Here is a 21,419-nt window from a genome sequence, read left to right as displayed (position 1 = left end):
GAATTGGTGACAATGGTAGTATTGGTGGTGGTATTAGTGGTGGTGGTATTGGTGGTGGTGTTATTGGTGGTGGTGGTGGTATTGGTGGTGGTATTGGTGGTGGTGGTGGTGGTATTGGTGGTGGTGATATTGGTGGTGGTGGTGGTATTGGTGGTATTGGTGGTGGTAATAGTGGTGGTGGTAGTGGTGGTGGTATTGGTGGTGGTGATATTGGTGGTGGTGGTATTGGTGGTGGTATTGATGGTGGTATGGGTGGTGGTGTTATTGGTAGTGTATTGGTGGTAGTGGTGGTGGTGGTATTGGTGGTGTTGGTATTGGTGGTGTTGGTATTGGTGGTGGCGGTATTGGTGGTGGTGGTATTGGTGGTGGTGGCATTGGTGGTGATGGTGATATTGGTGGTATTGGTGGTGGTGGTGATGGTATTGGTGGTGTTGGTGATGGTATTGGTGGTAATGGAGGTGGTTGTATTGGTGTGGTGGTGGTATTGGTGGTGGTGGTATTGCTGGTGGTAGTTGTAGTGGTATTGGTAGTGGTGGTGGTATTGATGGTAGCATTGGTGGTAGTGGTGGTATTGGTGTTGTAGGTATTGGTGGTATTGGTGGTGGTGGTGGTACAGGTGGTGGTATTAGTGGTGGTATTGGTGGTGGTATTGGTGGTGGCGGTATTGGTAGTGTTGGTGAGGGTGGTATTTGTGGTGGTATTAGTGGTGGTGCTAGTGGTAGTGGCATTGGTGGTGATGATATTGGTGGTAGTGGTATTGATGGTTGTGGTATTGGTGGTGGTATTTGGGGTGGTGGCATTGATGGCGGTATTGGTGGTGGAGTGGTTGGTAGTGGTGGTATTGGTGGTGGTGGTATTGGTTATAATGGTATTGGTGGTGTTGGTATTGATGGTGGTATTGGTGGTGGTGGTTGCGTTATTGGTGGTGGTGATATTGGTGGTAGTGGTGGTGGTGGTATTGGTGGTGGTATTAATGGTGGTATTGGTGGTGGTGGTAGTGGTGATGATGGTGGTATTAGTGGTGGTAGTGGTGGTGGCATTGGTGGTGGTGATATTGGTGGTGGTGGTATTGGTGGTGGTGGTATTGGTGGTGGAGGTATTGGTGGTGGTGGTATTGGTGGTGGTGGTATTGGTGGTAGTGGTATTGGTATTGGTGGTGGTATTGGTGGTGGTGGTATTGGTGGTGGTTTTGATGGTATTGGTGGTGGTGGAGGTGGTGGTATTGATGGTGGTGCTGGTGATGGTATTGGTGGTGGTATTGGTTTTGGTGGTGTTGGTGGCAGTGGTCTTGGTGGTGGTATTGATGGTGATATTGGTATTGGTGGTGATGGTATTGGTGGTGGTGGTAATGGTGGTGGTGGTGATGGTATTGGTGGAGGTGGAGGTGGTGGTATTGATGGTGGTGGTGGTGATGGTATTGGTGGTGGTATTGGTATTGGTGGTGTTGGTGGTAGTGGTCTTGGTGGTGGTGGTGGTGGTGGTATTGATGGTGATATTGGTATTGGTGGTGATGGTATTGGTATTGGTGGTGGTGGTATTGGTGGTAGTGGTACTGGTGGTGGTGATTTTGGTTGTGTTGGTGGTATTGGTAGTGGTGGTATTGGTGGTGGTGATGGTATTTGTGGTGGTAGGGGTATTGTGGTGGTGCTGGTGGTATTGGTGGTGGTGGTATTGGTGGTGGTGGTGGTATTGGTGGTGGTCACATGACTTAATTTGCTAATCATTTCTAAATCCATTTTACTTGCTGGGTTGAAACAGACACAAGATAATGGCGTGTTAAAGTGACTGAAAGCAGGCACCTGTGTTACAGGGGCGGTCATGCTGCTTAAAAAAACACAAGCAGTTTCAGCTGAAGCGGCGCATGTCTGGCCTGCAGTAAGGGAAACTCATTAAAGTAAATAGTGCTTACAGACTAAATAATAGGTCCCATGTAACAATTGAAGTAAAAGGGCCAGTCGCCATTGGAGGTTACAAATGAAAACAAGGCCCTACTAAGGAGGGACTAACAAGCCTATTAATGAATCTGAAGGCAGCATTTACGAAAGACAATGACACAAGCCAATGAAAAAAATGGGCGTAGAGTGGGTGCAGCTTCTCTCCCATACTCTACTACAACAGTCTCACAGAGTGAGCAGCGCTTGCACGCTACTGCTAGGCTCGACCTAAAAAAGGCCCAGTGGCAGCCCTTGAGAGCTATGGCCTCAGCGTTCTCTTGGATGTAGAGGCCCAAACCATTGCATCTCCTCCGTTGGAAGATCATGACGCCTGGGCTAAGTACTGAGGTCTTCCGGACAGGCTCATCATCAAAATTTCTACTGTGGAAACTAGTTAATTAAATAGTTTTTTTGTTCTGTAGACTATAACATGTGTGAAACCACATCTGGTCTGTGGTCCGTTCATTTCTACCTTATACTCCTTCTGAGGGGGTCGGAGTATTCCTACCTGTGATTGGCTGCACCACTGAAGAAGCCCATATCCACTTCTCAACCAGATAGAAGGAATAGTTTGGCTTTCTCTCTCACTATCTCTGACTTCACACATTACTGTAATGTCAGGACAGAAGTGTAGGGAGTGTGTAGTCTATATCGGTATACAAGCGGTGAGGCCCTCACAGCCAGTCTCTGAATTGTCTTGAGCCAGTTTCCTTGTAGCACTTGGGACACCAGTGAATGGTTTCCCTCATCAGAGTCAGATGAGGCTGCACTGTCAGAAACCTGGAAGTACCTCATTTCTAAATGATGTGGTGAAAATGTGACACAGGCAAATGGGATGTCCAACATCCGACAATGTTTGGTGGATATATCATATAGTCTATTTCGATATGTCTTGCCATAAAACATACAGTGCACAATAAATAATCACAATTAAAAATCCTTAAAAACACATGATCATTTGCAAAACTGTTAAAGAGTATTAACATTTTCAAAATAGGAATACTACGCTCCCAACACACAACCACATTATTCAGTCCATAATACATTTCCTAAGGCACCAAACCAAATACAAATATTTTTTAATATATAACTTTCACAATAAACAAACAAATTTACATTCTGTACCAAAAGGAAGGGAGGTGAGAACAGGTAATCACACAAGAACAATGTACACGGTCGCAGTGGAGCTCAAAGAGCTCCGTCCGACCCTTGGAGTTCTGATGATTTGTGGCAAACATTAGTGGGAAAATGTTACTTGTGATGCTAAAGCAGCATTGGGCCGCACCCAAGAGACAGACTGCAACCAGATGATTGGGTGCCAGAGATGAAGGAATGGCAGACTGACAACTGTAATTTGGAAAGAGGGGCAGCTAACATGATACCAGCAGTGGGCAGGGCATAAATCAATGAACAAAACAATGCAACACAATAATCAGAAACAGCAAAATTCCTCTTATAATGTTCTAGGTGAAAACAACAATGTGTCTCTCTCAGTGGAATGAGGATCCCTCCTAGAGTGAAAGGACTTTGCAAATTTGTAACATGGGTAAAGTGTTCTCTTGGCTGGCGTTGCCTTTGCGTGAAAGAACCACCTTGCATGGCTCTGTGTGGCACAGTAAATCTGGAGTAATGCAAGGCAGCGCAAGTCATTGCCTGGCATTACTTTGCCCTGGGAATGTGTTCCATGGATGGAGCTTAGGTGTTCACACGCATCCACTTATGCTTTTTGAGTCATTTCCAGATTTACTAAGATTAGTAAACCTTAAAATTAGTCAAAATGCTACGTTTTCCCAGGGGGAGTCATAATGAGCGTAAAATCTTTATTTCTCCTCGCTGTTTCCTCTTTACACGTGTGCTTCATTCTGAAGTGCACATAGAAAGAGGAAAATGCATCAGAGGATTATTTTGTGCAGGAAGGTATCCCTTCCTGCAAAAAAACAATCCTGCCTGTAACGCAGTCTCCCCTGCACCATGGTGCAAGGGTGCCTGCGCAGGCACTAGGCCGCACTCAGTGTGTCAGCACAGAGAGAGAGCAAGAATGCGCCAGACGTTTGTAAATATGGCACATTCCTGCTTTTTCCATTTGACGCAGCACAGCAAGTTGTCTTAAAAATCATTGTGATCTACTGAAGGCTAAGCCACTCATGCAATGTTACCAGGAGCCCCAATGCCTGGCCTAATTGACTTTAAGCTGAACGTTCATAGCGCTAGATGCTATGGTTTGAGCAAAATACTTTGGCTAGTGGCACTATGACAGGGCTGCTAGTTAGAGTGTGGTCTTTGGGGATGCATGAACATGTGTGCGTAAGAGTGGGATATATGTGTACTGATGACTAAGAGACTGTGTCGTGTGCACTTGTGGCACAGGACATACCTTTTGCCATAGGTGTCCCCTTTACATGTATAACACAAATGGGGAAATTTGAAGTGCAGAAAAATAGACTGCAAAAAAAATACTTTTCTGCACTTTAGATTTTTTCCAACTTAAAATGGATGTATTCTTCATTTATAATAATGACACTGTATAGAGAAAATTAAAGTGAAGAGTTTGTCTATATGGATCCCATGAAACTTATCATTTAATATTCGCTTATTTCCAAGTATCTGCTCCCATTGGCCAACAGACATGGTGCCATATTTATAACTGAAAAATGTATAAAATGGGAGAACATTTACGTGAATAAACATGCTTTATAAAACATTAAGACGTTTGTGACTTAATTGAAAGTGGAGAAAGACATTAATACTTAATATTTCATAGAAAAACTTTTCTTCACTTTAAATTTCTCCCATTTGGAAAAAATTGCTATTTTTCAGTTATAAATATTGCACAGTGTCACTGGCCACTGGGAGGAGAAGGCCTGCTGCTTGTAAATGCGACACTTTGAAAAGGGAGAACATTCAAATGAGTGGTTAAGCATTAAAGTAACGTTTTATTGTAATTTGTTACCATTTAAAAGCATTCAAAACATCCTTTTGTTCTCTGGCTCCAATATTGAGTTGACAGGGACTTTTATTTAAGTGTTAAATACTTCAGTGCATTGGTGATTCACCTCTGTGCCCTGGCCCATAAATCTTACTGTGGACTGCTCATTATCAGCCGCTGCTATCTGCAACCTGATAATAATAATGTATACACAGCTTTCCCTTAAGGTTAAAAGAAAAAGGTGACCCTGTGTATATTTAAAGATGAACTTAAGGCTGTGAGCTACTCTGAAGGTGTCTGGGAGCTACTGGCAGCTAACGATCAACTGGTTGTAGAAACTGGCTGCAAATATGAGTAAATCTGCCCCCTAGTCTGTAATGAATTGCAGTAGTTGCAGTACAAGATTGCAATGCAGCACCCATTTGATATGAAAAGCATAAGATTCTAGGATTTGAAGATGAAAGGGGTGCAGTGGCAGTCAACACACCACAGCACCAGGCAACACCTTTAAAAAGGCTTTAGACATCTTTATCTACAGCAGAGGGCAAGCATACAGGCCTTGATAAAGTAAAAATGCAGCATAACTTTCCCTCTCTCTTGAGGACAGTAACAGGAAGAACGAGAGAAAAAAATTCTGTCTGTGATGTCCTAAACAGCCTCTTTTTCCCAGGGCGTTAGCCAGTAAAGACAGTCAGCCCCAAGAGAATGTAGGCTTCAGCCGCAAGTAAGTTCATTGTCCATCTACGGGAGCTCCATCCCCCTGGGAGGCATGTCCTGGATTGCTCTGATGATGCTAGGAGAATAGATCATAGTAGTAAACAATCAGGATAGGCTGTTTTAGTTTAATAGTTTTTCCTTGGTGTAACCTACTCTTGCCTCTACGAGACAGAGCCACAGGATGCTCTCCCACCTGCTCTACCTGGTGAGTGCCCCTTCAGTAGCAAAGTCATTCTGAGGACCCCACTGGACCACTTGTAGGCCATATAATCCTAAACTGTAAAGGGGAAAAGAGGCTTTTGTGATATATATTCTACTTTTGAGAACATGAAGCAACATAAACCATTGTTGAAAGGATAATTTTGAAGTTACCTGATTTAGTGGTGCAATCACATTTATCTCTTTGTTTCACACTCATCCTCAGGTCCCCGTTCTCCTGCTGCAACTTGAAATCTGAAGCAAGAGAGGAGCCAGAAATTAAAGAAACATTAGAGTGGAATGCAAATGGGAAGGAATGGGAGTGAGAGGAAGTGGTCAATCTCTCAATGGTACTTCTATACACCTCAAGGAAACTGACCATCACAGTCCTTGTAATTGACATGTCTCCAGTTCATCCTCTGTTTATTCTACGAAGAATGAATTATTCCGCTGTTTTCTTTCATTTAAAAAACATCAATGCAGTCATTGGAATATAAAAGTTTGCTAATCCAAACTGTGAATGTGTACAATATTAGAACATGTAGGTTAGTCTCGGTTAATTTGGATTCCATTGGTGCTATGGTTTTAGTGACCCTAAAACTAGAAAGTAAAAGTGTATGTGGGGTGGGGGGGAGGTAGAGCCTGTGCTCTGGAGGGAGTGAAGTAGGGCACCTGCAGTGAGAGCGACTTTCTCTTTAGACTTTGCTGGTCTCACTAGACCCCCTCTTTATGGTCATTTGTATCACTGTATGGACCCCAAGAAATAAGGTTACCAGATGATGCCATGTCAGCAAAGAGTCAGTGCTCCACTTGTAAGGTTTACTTTAACAACGGAATGAATCATGGGAGTTGTAGTCTTGATGCACTTCAGTTGATTCAGTTAAACTAACACATCTAAAATAAAATATTTGTTAAACAAAGCCTAGCACAGGATCATTGCACCCTCAGTGACTTAGAGCCTTCTGCTAACCTTACCCATAAAGCATATTGGTTTCAAATGCCACACAATTCATTCCTTCTAGCAGTCCTAATACCTATTGCTGCCGGGCTTAGGGTGTAGTTCTTTATCACTAAATGTGACACTACAATGACATGGCTGAGTAGACATCTGTCCTAGGCCTACTTTAATGTGCAGACAACCATTGGTAGAATGTTTCAGTACAGTGAGATTGTAGTGTACTGTCACATGTACCCTTTTGTTGCTGTTGAAAGATGGTCAAAGATGAAGGACATAAGATGCTGTGGTTCTTCTGTCCCTGCCACAGGGCCTTGTTACGACTATTTGATGAAGCACAGATGTTCTGCATCTGACAACCCAGCCTTTTCAATCCAAATTAACAGCTGAGGAAGGCTGGTTGGCATGAAAGGAGGACACATCTATCAAAAGTAGGTTTAACATTCAAATATCAATTGCTAAATATTTGTTATGGAACAAGGTAGGCTTGTCACTCCATTTGAGGAAGATATCACGTCTCCACTTCTGCGCTTTCACTAAATGTGTACAAGTTTATTGGATTGAGTTGAAGCAAGCCAACACAGCAAGTCGTAAAACCTGCGCTGGACTGGAAGTACGATCTCCACATAACATGTAAGGACATATTTATCAAGTCTTTCCACCAGTGCAAAGTCATGCAAAGTAACACAAAGCTCTATCTACTGAAATTGGTAGGCAGGGTGGTATTAGTGGTGGTATTGGCGGTGGCGGTATTGGTGGTGGTAGTGGTGGTGATGGTGGTATTGGTGGTGATATTAGTTGTGGTGGTAGTGGTGGTGGCATTGGGGTGGTGATATTGGTGGTGGTGGTATTGGTGGTGGTGGTGGTATTGGTGGTGGTGTTATTGGTGGTGGTGGTATTGGTGGTGATGGTGGTATTGTTGGTGGTGGTATTGGTGGCGGAGTTATTGGTGGTGGTGGTATTGGTGGTGGTGGTATTGGTATTGGTGGTGGTGGTATTGGTGGTGGTTGTGGTATTGCTGGTGGTGATTTTGGTGGGGGTAGTGGTATTGGTGGTGGTGGTGGTGGTATTGGTGGTGGTATTGGTGGTGGTATTAGTGGTGGTATTGGTGGTGGTATTGGTGGTGGCAGTATTGGTGATGGTAGTGGCAGTGATGGTGGTATTGGTGGTGGTATTAGTGGTGGCAGTGGTGGTTGGATTGCTGGTGGTGATATTGGTGGTGGTGGTATTGGTAGTGGTGGTATTGGTGGTGGTGATATTGGTGTTGGTGGTGGTGGTGGTATTGGTGGTGGTGGTGGTATTGGTGGTGGAGGCATTGGTGGTGATGGTATTGGTGGGGGTGGTATTAGTGGTATTGGTCTTGGTGGTGGTGGTATTGGTGGTGTTGGTATTGATGGTGGTATTGGTGGTGGTGGTGGTATTGGTGGTGGTTATGGTATTGGTGGTGGTGGTATTGGTGGTGTTGGTATTGGTGGTGGTGGTGTTGGTGGTGGTGGTGATAGTATTGGTGGTGGTGGAGGTGGTGGTATCGATGGTGGTGGTGATGGTATTGGTGGTGGTATTGGTGGTGGTGGTGGTAGTGGTCTTGGTGGTGGTGGTGGTGGTGGTGGTATTGGTGGTGGTGGTGGTGGTATTGATGGTGATCTTGGTATTGGTGGTAATGATATCGGTGGTCTTGGTATTGGTGGTAGTGGTACTGGTGGTGGTGATATTGGTGGTGTTGGTGGTATTGGTGGTGGTGATGGTATTTGTGGTGGTAGTGGTATTGGTGGTGTTGCTGGTGGTATTAGTGGTGGTGTTATTGGTGGTGGTATTGGTGGTAGTCACATTACTTAACCCCTTCGACACTCATGACGGAACGGTTCCGTCATGAGCGTCGGTTGGGCTGTGCTCATGACGGAACCGTTCCGTCATGAGCCCGCCCACGCAACGAACCTTCAGCGTGGCGCGGGAATCCGCGCCGCGCTGAAGGGGTTAATTCGCTAATCATTTCTAAATCCATTTTACTTGCGGGGCTGAAACAGACACAAGATAATGCCAGGTTAAAGTGACTGAAAGCAAGCACCTGTGTTACGGGGGCGGCCATGCTGCTTAAAAAAACACAAGCAGTTTCAGCTGACGCGGCACATGTCCGGCCTGCAGTAAGGGAAACTCAATAAAGTAAATAGTGCGTACAGACTAAGTAACAGGTCCCATGTAGCAATTGAAGTAAAAGGGCCAGTTGCCATTGGAGGTTACAAATGAAGACAAGGCAGTACTAAGGAGGGACTGACTAGCCTATTAATGAATCTGAAGGCAGCATTTACGAAAGACATTGACACAAGGCAATGAAAAATATGGGAGGAGAGTGGGTGCGACTTCTCTCCAATACTCTACTAAAGCAGTCTCACAGAGCGAGCAACGCTTGCGCGCTACTGCTATGTTTGACCTAAAAAAGGCCCAGTGGCACCCCTTGACAGCTACGGCCTCAGCGTTCTTTAGGATGTAGAGGCCCAAACCATTGCATCTCCTCCGTTGGAAGATCACGACGCCTGAGCTAAGTACTGAGGTCTTCCCTACAGGCTCATCATCAATATTTCTACTGTGGAAACTAGTAAATGAAATTGTTTTTTTGTTCTGTAGACTATAACATGTGTGAAACCACAGATGGTCTGTGGTCCCTTCATTTCTACCTTATACTCCTTCTGAAGGGGTGAGAGTATTCCTACCTGTGATTGGCTGCACCACTGAAGAAGCCCACATCCACTTCTTAACCAGATAGAAGGAATAGTTTTGGTTTCTCTCTCACTCTCTCTTTCCCTGACTTCACACATTACTGTAATGTCAGGACAGGAGTATAGGGAGTGTTAGAATGGGGAACCTCTGGTTGGCACAGGTAGGTACTTGTGACAAGCAGCGGTCCCTTCTTCTATTCAGGGCGAGGGAATTACCCCTTCAGAACAACCCCTGCTCACCCTATAGGTAGTGTGGCGCGAGCAGTCCGGGCTAAACTTCAGGGCGCTAGTCAGTTAAGCATTTATGATAACACACAGTAAATCACAACGATCCCCCACAAACGGACACCAGGCGTAAGTTGTATCAAAAATACGGATGCTTTATATAAAAGATTCTTTGTTACGCAGGCATGTACAAGACCATCAATAACGGTTGCGAAATGGAAGCCACAAGATGATAATTAGGCACTGTTCTTGTCTTTGGTAATTTATTCGATCACGAGCGCTTCACCGGGCTCGGTTGAGTCGGTCCAGTCACGGTGATGCGCAGTGCACCCGGGATACAGTGATACGGGGAAATCAGAACGTTGCGGACCCCGAGTCCGATAGAGGGTTCACTGTACCTGGGAACGTGCGATGTGCTTGGACGAGTCTTCAGGGGAGATGCAGGTTCTGCACCTCGTGGGTCTTCCGGATCAAGAATTCAGCGGGCGGCTCTCGGTAGACAGGTGCGGCCCAGGGCCTCCGACACGGACTGTGCTGGAGGTCACTGCGGAGGGCGGCACGGTCAGACTCAGGCTGGGAGGTGAAGCGGGGCGGCCGGATACGTTACGACGTACGGGCGGCCGTCCGAGGCTGGATTTCACTTCCCCACTAGAAATCCGGCGGGAGGGCGAGAGGGCACCAAGCGCGCTCCAGTAGCAGGCAGGTGACAGGGAAGCGGGGCGGCCAGGCTCGATGGGTCCAGAGCGACTCAGGTAGAGCGGGGCTCTCGGCGAGTGGAGGCGGCCAGGCTTCTGGGTGTCACGGCCCTAGGAGGGATGCGAAGGTGCGCAGGGCACTCCGGCGGGAGAAAGCACACGGCTCGAATTCTCAGACGAGCGGAGACACGGTGAACCCACTGGTCCTGGGGTTCAGTTCAGGGGGCAAGCTCTTCTTCCAAGCCCTTGGAGATAGTTGAAGAACAAAGTGCAAAAGTCTCTTTCAGTCTTTTTCCTCTCCTTCCTCAGCAAGGCACCTACTGCAGGCCAGTCCCTCAGGTCAGGGAAAGTTACTCCTCCTTCAGCTTCTTCCAGGTCCTTCTAGTCGGGCAGAGTTCCTTCGTGGTTCAATCTGGATCTGATTTCTTAGGAGCCAGGCTCCTACTTTTATACAGGGATTCTTTTGTTCTTTAGCGCCAGGGGGCCTGGGCCTGGCTCAGTCCAGTTTTGGAGCACTCTGTTGTGGTGACTCGGCTTGTTCCTTTCAGCAGCAGGGCAGAGACATCAGCCGCTCCACAGGGGGCGGCGCCGGCTTTGTGGTGGCAGAGCACAGGTCTATTCAAGAGTCAGGGTGCACTCCTCCCACCCATCCTGGTGTAATCTCTCTACCCACCACCTGGCAGCCAACCTGTCTCCTGGAATACCCCAGCCCTGCTCCTGTACTGTTGCTAGGCAGAACACACACACACAGCAGAGGCGGACTGAGATGGTTAGGCACGCAAAGGCTAACTTTCTAAAAGTAGCATTTGCAAACCCAGGATATTAAAATAACCTTTACTAAAAGATGTACTTTATTACCCCGAGTTCAGGCATACTAAACATGACTTTCTACCATGCTCTCTGAGTCCACTGGGGTCACAGCGTGTAGCGATCCCAGCAGCCCATTCTGGCCTATGGAGAGCAGGTAGCCTTCAATAGTGAAAAACGAAAATGGCTGTAATTCACTATTAAGACATGCCACACACATCAGGGCATGTCCTACCTTAGACCTACAATGCACCCTGCGCTTGGGCCTACCAGAGGGGTGACTAACATGTAGTTAAGGGAAGGTTTAGGGACTGGCAAGTGGGGACACTTGCTCAGTCAGCGCGACGGTACCAGACCGCGCGCAGGTTCTGCAGTGGCAGACCCTAGACACATTTTACCCCGCTGCTTCGGTGGGTGGCACAACCAGTGCTGCAAGCCCACTAGCAGCATTTGGATATACAAGCCCTGGGCACCCCTGGTGCACTCTACTAGGGACTGATAGTAAACCAAATAAACCAAACGTGGAAGTCAATTCACATAATACATTTTACCATAGGGAGCACTTGCACTGTGGCACTGGATGGCAGTGGCACAGTGCCCTGAGCAGCTAACACCAACACAAAAACACATTGAGGCACAGACAAAAATGGAAGGGTGACCCACGCCAATGGTGCCAGGTCTAACACGTGTCCCCTCCAGCTGAAAAGTGGGGAGAACTACCCTACCCCAGGGAGTTCTGCATCACTAAGGCGGAAAAACCTGGACAGACCGTCAGCATTGGCGTGATCTGTGCCAGGGCGATGCTCCACCGTAAAGTCCATACCCTGTAGGGAGATGGACCACCTCAACAGTTTTGGGTTCTCACCCCTTATTTGCATCAACCATCTGAGGGGCCTGTGGTCGGTCTGAACCCGGAAGTGAGACCCAAACAAGTAGGGTCTTAGCTTCTTCAGCGCCCAGACCACAGCAAATGCTTCTCGTTCTATCGCACTCCACCTTTGTTCCCGGGGAAGTAGCCTCCTGCTAATAAAGGCTACGGGTTGGTCAAAGCCCTCCTCAGTGATCTGTGAGAGAACAGCCCCCACACCATGCTCTGATGCATCCGTCTGCACCAGGAACTCTTTGGAGAAGTCAGGAGCCAAGAGCACGGGCGCCGTGCACATGGCAGTTTTCAGGGTGTCGAAGGCTTTCTGACAGGTGTCAGTCCATATCACTTTTCTGGGCTGCTTCTTCGAAGTCAGCTCTGTCAAGGGGGCAACGATGCTGCCATACCCCTTGACAAACCTCCTGTAGTACCCGGTGAGTCCTAAAAAGGCCCTCACCTCCGTCTGGGTCTTTGGGGGCTCCCAAGCCAGGATGGTTTCAACTTTGGGTTGGAGGGGCGCCACCTGGCCGCTCCCCACTTGGTGTCCCAAGTACACCACTGAACCCTGCCCGATCTGACACTTGCTTGCCTTGATCGTGAGGCCTGCCTTGCGCAGCGCCATCAACACTTCCCAGAGATGTTGCAGGTGTTCTTCCCATGTGCCGCTGAACACTGCGATGTCATCCAGGTAGGCGGCGCTGAACTCGGTCAGCCCAGCCAACACCTGGTTGACCAACCTCTGGAAGGTGGCAGGGGCATTCTTCATCCCAAAGGGCATCACCCGGAACTGGTAATGCCCATCTGGTGTAGAGAATGCGGACCTCTCTTTGGCCCCATCAGTTAAGGCGATCTGCCAGTACCCAGACGTTAAGTCAAACGTGCTGAGGTACCGTGCAGCCCCTAACCGATCGATGAGCTCATCAGCTCTGGGGATGGGGTGCGCGTCAGTCTTCGTGACTGAGTTGAGTCCTCGGTAGTCCACACAGAACCGGAGTTCGGGCGTGGCACCCGGCGCTGCAGCCTTTGGGACCAAGACCACTGGGCTGGCCCAAGGACTGCTGGAGGACTCAACCACCCCTAGAGCAAGCATCTTCGAGACCTCCTCTTTGATGCAGGCCCTGACCCTGTCAGTTACCCGGTAGGCCTTGTGCTTCACAGGTAAGCTGTCTCCCGTATCCACATCATGGACGCACCAATTTGTGATACTGGGAACCAGGGAGAACAGGTCGGGAAACTGCCCCAGCAGCTGGCGGCAGTCACCCTGTTGCTCAGGGGTCAGGGTGGGTGAGAGGTTAACTCCATCCACTGACCCGTCTCGCTCTGAGGCTACCAAGAGGTCAGGAAGAGGCTCGGACTCCTCTTCCATCCCATCATCGGTGGCCAAGAGCATGCCCACTTCGGACCTCTCCAAGTGGGGCTTCAGTCGATTGACATGTAGGACCCTTAAGGGGTTCCTAGGAGACCGCAAGTCCACCAAGTAGGTGACAGAACTCTTGCGCTCCACAATCTCAAAGGGTCCTGTCCACTTGTCCTGGAGTGCACAAGGCTCCACAGGGGCCAGGACCCACACTTTTTGGCCAGGTTGAAGCTCAACCAGAGTGGCATTCTGGTCGTACCACCGCTTCATTTCCTCCTGGCTGGCTTCCAGGTTTGCCTCAGCAAGTTGCCTGAAACGCCTAGTCTGGTTCCGGAAAGCCAGCATGTAACTGTATACATTCTGGGGAGGTTTCCTGGGAGATTGCTCCCAGCCTTCCTTGACCAGACTAAGAGGTCCTCGTACTGGGTGGCCGTACAAAAGCTCAAAGGGACTGAACCCTAGAGACTTTTGTGGCACCTCGCGGTACGCAAAGAGAAGGCAGGGTAAGAGGACGTCCCACTTACGCCTCATGGGTTCCTCGAGACCCATAATCATGCCCTTCAGGGTTCGGTTGAAGCGCTCAACCAACCCGTTTCCTTGGGGATGGTAAGGGGTGGTGAACTTGTAGGTTACACCACACTCTTGCCAAAGGGACTTCATATATTTCGATATGAAGTTGGTCCCCCTGTCAGACACCACCTCTAGAGGGAATCCTACTCGTGAGAAAATTCCCATCAGTGCCCGTCCCACCACGGGGGCCGTCACTGTCCTCAGAGGGATGGCTTCAGGGTACCGGGTGGCATGGTCCACCAAGACCAGGATAAACCTGTTGCCCATGGCTGTCTTGGGGTCCAGGGGCCCCACAATGTCAATCCCCACCCGCTGGAATGGGGTACTGACCACAGGGAAAGGTTGGAGTGGAGCTTTCAGCTTCCTTCCACTCTTGCCACTTGCCTGGCAAGTCTGGCATGTCCTGCAGTGAGTGTCAGAACTCCTGCGCATTTGGGGCCAATAAAAGTGGGTGACAAGCCTTTCAAAGGTCTTGTCCTGCCCCAAATGTCCTGCTAACGGTACGTCGTGAGCCAGCCCCAGTAGGAAGGCTCTGAACTTCTGGGGTACCACCAGCGCACGGGCTGACCCAGGTTCAGCAACCTTAGGCTCTGAGTATAGGAGGTCGTTCTCCCAGTAGATCAAGTGAGTTCCGGACTGATCACCATTGGCCTGGGCTGCAGCCTGCTGCCGCATACCCTCTAGAGAGGGGCACTCTTTCTGCTCCCTGCAGAATTCCTCCCTGGTGGGGCCTCCTTCTTGCTGCCAATGGGTCAGCTCAGGCAGGTCCCCCAGTTCGGCTATCTGTTCCCCGGTAGGCTCCAGGGCATCCCCCTCAAGGTCTGCTTCCTCCTGGGCCGTGGGAACTTCAGGAGCCGGATTCCCGTGCCTCCCTTGCCCTCTCTCTAAGGCCGGTTCCTGGGCCTCTCCCTCAGGCTCCAGGGTTCCTTCAACACCCCTACTGGCTGCCATCGACCGGGTGGTCACGCACGCCCAATCAGGCAAGCCCACCATCCGCAGGTGGGTTGTCTTCTCCACCTTTTCCCAAGGGGAGCTCTCCAAATCGTTACCTAGGAGACAATCAACAGGCATGGCCTCTCTCACAGCAACTTGCAGAGTACCAGAGACCCCCCCCCACTCAAAGGGAACCTGAGCCATTGGACACTGACTCTCTGTGTTGTCGGCGTTGACAACACGGCAGAATGCGTGCGGGACAACCTGCTCTTGAGACACCAGGTGTTGCTTGACAGCAGTCACACTGGCTCCTGTATCTCTAAGAGCCCCCACCCTCTTGCCATTTATGGTCACCCACTGCCCATACTTTTGAGTATTGGGGGGCAGCTGGGCCTCAGCGACCATCTCACTGTCTCCTAATGAGACTAGGGTCATCTGCACGGGATCCCCCGCCCCTTGGACATCTATCTCCCTCCCCAAGGCTACACTATTCACCTGCTTGGGGGGTGAAGCACCAGAGGGTGCTGGTTTACCATACAGGGGGCACTTGGGATCCACGGAAATGTGCCCCAGGTTGTTACACCTGTAACATCTGAGGGGCCCTCTTTGAACAGGGTTACCTGTCGGGGCCCCGGTCTGCTTCGGGGGTGGGGGTGGCTGAGAACCTTTCCCTTGGTTCCCTTGGGAATTACTTTGGGGCCCTTTGTAGAACTCCCTCTGTTTACCCTTGTCCCCCCCACTCTTCTGCTGGGGACCCTGAACACCTTTGGCGGGGCCTCCCACGGGACCCTTGTGGACCCGGGTGCTGACCCAGCGGTCCGCCTCCTCAGCAAGCTTCCTCGGGTTGGACAGCTTGCTATCGATCAGGTGTTGGCGTAGCTCAGGAAAACAATTATCCGACAAGTGCTCCCATGCAATTAAATCAAACAGCCCTTGGTAAACATCCACTTTGCTACCCTTCACCCAACCATCCAGCGCTCTGCAAAAAAAGGTCACATATTCTACATAAGTGGTACCAGGTTTCTTGGTGCAATCCCTAAATCTCTGTCTGTACAATTCAGGAGTTAACCCATACCTTGTCATAAGAGCCTCCTTCATGTGTGGATAGGATGTCTTGACCTCCGAGGGGAGATCCAGCAGTGTGTCCCGCCCCTCACTTAGGAACCTTCCCCACAACCCCGCTCCCCAATCCTTCTCAGGGACCCGGTGGGAGGACATGGCTACTTCATAGGCCCTAAACCACTGCCCAATATCATCCTGCTTATAATATTCTTTGACTACATCTTTAGGAATGTGCACCCTTGACTCTGTTGAATTGCTGCCACCAGAGGGTGAGTTGTCTAAACTCCTGGCCTTGAGATCCAACTCCCTCATTTTTACCTCATGCTCCATGGCCAGTTTCTGCCTTTCTCTCTCCATTTGCAGTTTTGCCATCTCCACCTCGTGTGCTCGGGCGGCACTCCTGTCGGCCAACTCTTCTGGCGACAGGCCTCTGCTAGGCTCAAAAACACCTTCGGGGGGTATCACCTCTTGTGCATTCTCTGGGAACTTGGATTCGTGCCAGGCTCTCAGCGCTGTCACGTACTGATCCTTGTTGCTTAGTCCACTTTGCTTGATTCGGTACTTGGAGAGATATCCCTTCAGGACATCGTTTGTGCACTTCCTCAGTGCCTCGGGCTCCCAATCGATGTCATCCACTCCAGAGAATACAGAGGACGCTCCGCCTCCGTTGACTGAGCTAGGCATGGTTTCTTAAGGGGGAGATTCTTCTTTAGCAACAACTGTCAATCAATCTGTGGCTACGTTATCGGTCTGCTCTACGTGGTGATCAATAATTCACTGTATGTAAATCATAAATGCAATTTCGAAATCCCGCCGCTGCCACCAATGTTAGAATGGGGAACCTCTGGTTGGCACAGGTAGGTACTTGTGACAAGCAGCGGTCCCTTCTTCTATTCAGGGCGAGGGAATTACCCCTTCAGAACAACCCCTGCTCACCCTATAGGTAGTGTGGCGCGAGCAGTCCGGGCTAAACTTCAGGGCGCTAGTCAGTTAAGCATTTATGATAACACACAGTAAATCACAACGATCCCCCACAAACGGACACCAGGCGTAAGTTGTATCAAAAATACGGATGCTTTATATAAAAGATTCTTTGTTACGCAGGCATGTACAAGACCATCAATAACGGTTGCGAAATGGAAGCCACAAGATGATAATTAGGCACTGTTCTTGTCTTTGGTAATTTATTCGATCACGAGCGCTTCACCGGGCTCGGTTGAGTCGGTCCAGTCACGGTGATGCGCAGTGCACCCGGGATACAGTGATACGGGGAAATCAGAACGTTGCGGACCCCGAGTCCGATAGAGGGTTCACTGTACCTGGGAACGTGCAATGTGCTTGGACGAGTCTTCAGGGGAGATGCAGGTTCTGCACCTCGTGGGTCTTCCGGATCAAGAATTCAGCGGGCGGCTCTCGGTAGACAGGTGCGGCCCAGGGCCTCCGACACGGACTGTGCTGGAGGTCACTGCGGAGGGCGGCACGGTCAGACTCAGGCTGGGAGGTGAAGCGGGGCGGCCGGATACGTTACGACGTACGGGCGGCCGTCCGAGGCTGGATTTCACTTCCCCACTAGAAATCCGGCGGGAGGGCGAGAGGGCACCAAGCGCGCTCCAGTAGCAGGCAGGTGACAGGGAAGCGGGGCGGCCAGGCTCGATGGGTCCAGAGCGACTCAGGTAGAGCGGGGCTCTCGGCGAGTGGAGGCGGCCAGGCTTCTGGGTGTCACGGCCCTAGGAGGGATGCGAAGGTGCGCAGGGCACTCCGGCGGGAGAAAGCACACGGCTCGAATTCTCAGACGAGCGGAGACACGGTGAACCCACTGGTCCTGGGGTTCAGTTCAGGGGGCAAGCTCTTCTTCCAAGCCCTTGGAGATAGTTGAAGAACAAAGTGCAAAAGTCTCTTTCAGTCTTTTTCCTCTCCTTCCTCAGCAAGGCACCTACTGCAGGCCAGTCCCTCAGGTCAGGGAAAGTTACTCCTCCTTCAGCTTCTTCCAGGTCCTTCTAGTCGGGCAGAGTTCCTTCGTGGTTCAATCTGGATCTGATTTCTTAGGAGCCAGGCTCCTACTTTTATACAGGGATTCTTTTGTTCTTTAGCGCCAGGGGGCCTGGGCCTGGCTCAGTCCAGTTTTGGAGCACTCTGTTGTGGTGACTCGGCTTGTTCCTTTCAGCAGCAGGGCAGAGACATCAGCCGCTCCACAGGGGGCGGCGCCGGCTTTGTGGTGGCAGAGCACAGGTCTATTCAAGAGTCAGGGTGCACTCCTCCCACCCATCCTGGTGTAATCTCTCTACCCACCACCTGGCAGCCAACCTGTCTCCTGGAATCTCCCAGCCCTGCTCCTGTACTGTTGCTAGGCAGAACACACACACACAGCAGAGGCGGACTGAGATGGTTAGGCACGCAAAGGCTAACTTTCTAAAAGTAGCATTTGCAAACCCAGGATATTAAAATAACCTTTACTAAAAGATGTACTTTATTACCCCGAGTTCAGGCATACTAAACATGACTTTCTACCATGCTCTCTGAGTCCACTGGGGTCACAGCGTGTAGCGATCCCAGCAGCCCATTCTGGCCTATGGAGAGCAGGTAGCCTTCAATAGTGAAAAACGAAAATGGCTGTAATTCACTATTAAGACATGCCACACACATCAGGGCATGTCCTACCTTAGACCTACAATGCACCCTGCGCTTGGGCCTACCAGAGGGGTGACTAACATGTAGTTAAGGGAAGGTTTAGGGACTGGCAAGTGGGGACACTTGCTCAGTCAGCGCGACGGTACCAGACCGCGCGCAGGTTCTGCAGTGGCAGACCCTAGACACATTTTACCCCGCTGCTTCGGTGGGTGGCACAACCAGTGCTGCAAGCCCACTAGCAGCATTTGGATATACAAGCCCTGGGCACCCCTGGTGCACTCTACTAGGGACTGATAGTAAACCAAATAAACCAAACGTGGAAGTCAATTCACATAATACATTTTACCATAGGGAGCACTTGCACTGTGGCACTGGATGGCAGTGGCACAGTGCCCTGAGCAGCTAACACCAACACAAAAACACATTGAGGCACAGACAAAAATGGAAGGGTGACCCACGCCAATGGTGCCAGGTCTAACAGGGAGTGTGTAGTGTATGTCGGTATACAATTGGTGAGGCCCTGACAGCCAGTCTCTGAATTCTCTTAAGCCAGTTTCCTTGTAGCATTTGGGACACCAGTGAATGGCTTCCCTCATCAGAGTCAGCTGAGGCTGCACTGTCAGAAACCTGGAAGTCCCTGATTTCTAAATGATGTGGTGAAAATGTGACACAGGCAAATGGGATGTCCAACATCCGACAATGTTTGGTGGATATATCATATAGTCTATTTCGATGTGTCTTGCCATAAAACATACAGTGCACAATAAGTAATCACAATTAAAAATCCTTAAAAACACATGATCATTTGCAAAACCTTTTAAGAGTATTAACATTTTCAGAATAGGAATACTACGCTCCCAACACACAACCACATTATTCAGTCCATAATACATTTCCTAAGGCACCAAACCAAATGCAATCTTTTTTTTAATATATAACTTTCACAATAAACGAACATGTTTACACTCTGTACCAAAAGGAAGGGAGGTGAGAACCTGGTAATCACACAAGAACAATGTACACGGTCGCAGTGGAGCTCAAAGAGCTCCGTCCGACCCTTGGAGTTCTGATGATTTGTGGCAAACATTAGTGCGACAATGTTGCTTGTGATGCTAAAGCAGCATTGGGCCGCACCCAAGAGACAGACTGCAACCAGATGATTGTGTGCGAGAGATGAAGGAATGGCTGACTGACAACTGTAAGTTGGAAAGAAGGGGCAGCTAACAGGATACCAGAAGTGGGCAGGATAGAAATCAATGAACAAAGACAATGCAACACAATAATCAGAAACAGCAAAATTCCTCTTATAATGTTCTAGGTGAAAACAACAATGTGTCTGTCTCAGTGGAATGAGGATCCCTCCTAGAGTGGAAGGACTTTGCAAATTTGTAACATTGGTAAAGTGTTCTCTTGGCTGGCGTTGCCTTTGCGTGAAAGAACCACCTTGCATGGCTCTGTGTGGCATAGTAAATCTTGAGTAATGCAAGGCAGCGCAAGTCATTGCCTGGCATTACTTTGCCCTGGGAATGGATGGAGCTTGGGTGTTCCCACGCATCCACTCATGTTTTTTGAGTCATTTCCAGATTTACTAAGATTAGTACACCTTGGAATGAGTCAAAATGCTACGCTTTCCCAGAGGGAGTCGTAATGAGCGTAATATCTTTATTTCTCCTCGCTGTTTCCTCTTTACACGTGTGCTTCATTCTGAAGTGCACATAGAGAGAGGAAAATGCCTCAGAAGATTATTTTGTGCAGGAAGGTATCCCTTCCTGCAAAAAAACAATCCTGCCTGTAACGCAGTCTCCCCTGCACCATGGTGCAAGGATGCCTGCGCAGGCACTAGGCCGCACTCAGTGTGTCAGCACAGAGAGAGAGCAAGAATGCGCCAGACGTATGTAAATATGGCACATTCCTGCTTTTTCCATTTGACGCAGCACAGCACGTTTTCTTAAAAATCATTGTGAGCTACTGAAGGCTAAGCCTCTCATGCAATTTTACCAGGTGCACCAATGTCTGGCCTAATTGACTTTAAGCTGAATGTTCATAGCGCCAGATGCTCTGGTTTGAACAAAATACTTTGGCTAGTGGCAGTATGACAGGGCTGCCAGTTAGAATGTGGTCCTTGGGGATGCATGAACATGTGTGCGTAAGAGTGGGATATATGTGTACTGGTTACTGAGAGACTGTGTCGTGTGTACTTGTGGCACAGGACATACCTTTTACCATATGTGTACCCGTTACATGTATAACACAATTGGGGAAATTGAAAGTGCAGAAAAATAGTCTGCAAAAAAATGCTTTTCTGCATTTGAGATTTTCTCCAACTTAAAATGGATGTATTCTTCATTTATAATAATGGCACTGTATGGAGAAAATTAAACTGAAGAGTTTGTTTATATGGATTCCATAAAACGTGTCATTTAAATTTTGCTTATTTCCAAGTATCACATATACAAACACCATGCATCTGCTCCCAGTGGCCTACATACATGGTGCCATATTTATAACTGAAAAATGTATGTGTTTAAAATGGGAGAACATTTAGGTGAATAAACATGCTTCATTAAACATTGACGTTTGTGACTTAATTGAAAGTGGAAAAAGACATTAATACTTAATGTTTCATAGAAAAACTTTTCATCACTTTAAATTTCTCCCATTTGGAAAAAATGGCTATTTTTCAGTTATAAATATGGTACAGTGTCTACTGGCCACTGGGAGCAGAATGCCTGCTGATTGTAAATGCGACACTTTGAAAAGGGTGAAAATTAAAATGAGGGGTTAAGCATTAAGGTAACATTTTATTGCAATTTGTTACCATTTAAAAGCATTC

General features: G+C 48.8%; 1 protein-coding gene across 5 annotated transcripts in view; it reads right to left on the bottom strand.

The window, feature by feature from the left end:
- LOC146813014 (killer cell lectin-like receptor subfamily B member 1B allele A) overlaps window positions 1-21,419 on the bottom strand; it is a 699,061-nt gene that overhangs the window by 414,646 nt on the left and 262,996 nt on the right. For all 5 annotated transcript variants that reach the window (XM_085620039.1, XM_085620037.1, XM_085620038.1 and 2 more), the window contains exon 4: window positions 5,950-6,030. In XM_085620039.1, the coding sequence (XP_085476165.1) occupies window positions 5,950-6,030 (81 nt within the window). The remainder of the gene's footprint in view (window positions 1-5,949; window positions 6,031-21,419) is intronic.

The sequence above is a fragment of the Triturus cristatus genome, chromosome 7, assembly GCF_964204655.1.
Source record: "Triturus cristatus chromosome 7, aTriCri1.1, whole genome shotgun sequence".
Classification (NCBI taxonomy): Eukaryota; Metazoa; Chordata; class Amphibia; order Caudata; family Salamandridae; genus Triturus; species Triturus cristatus.
The sequence above is the reverse complement of the archived record's forward strand: the minus strand, read 5'-3'. Positions and strand labels throughout refer to the sequence as shown.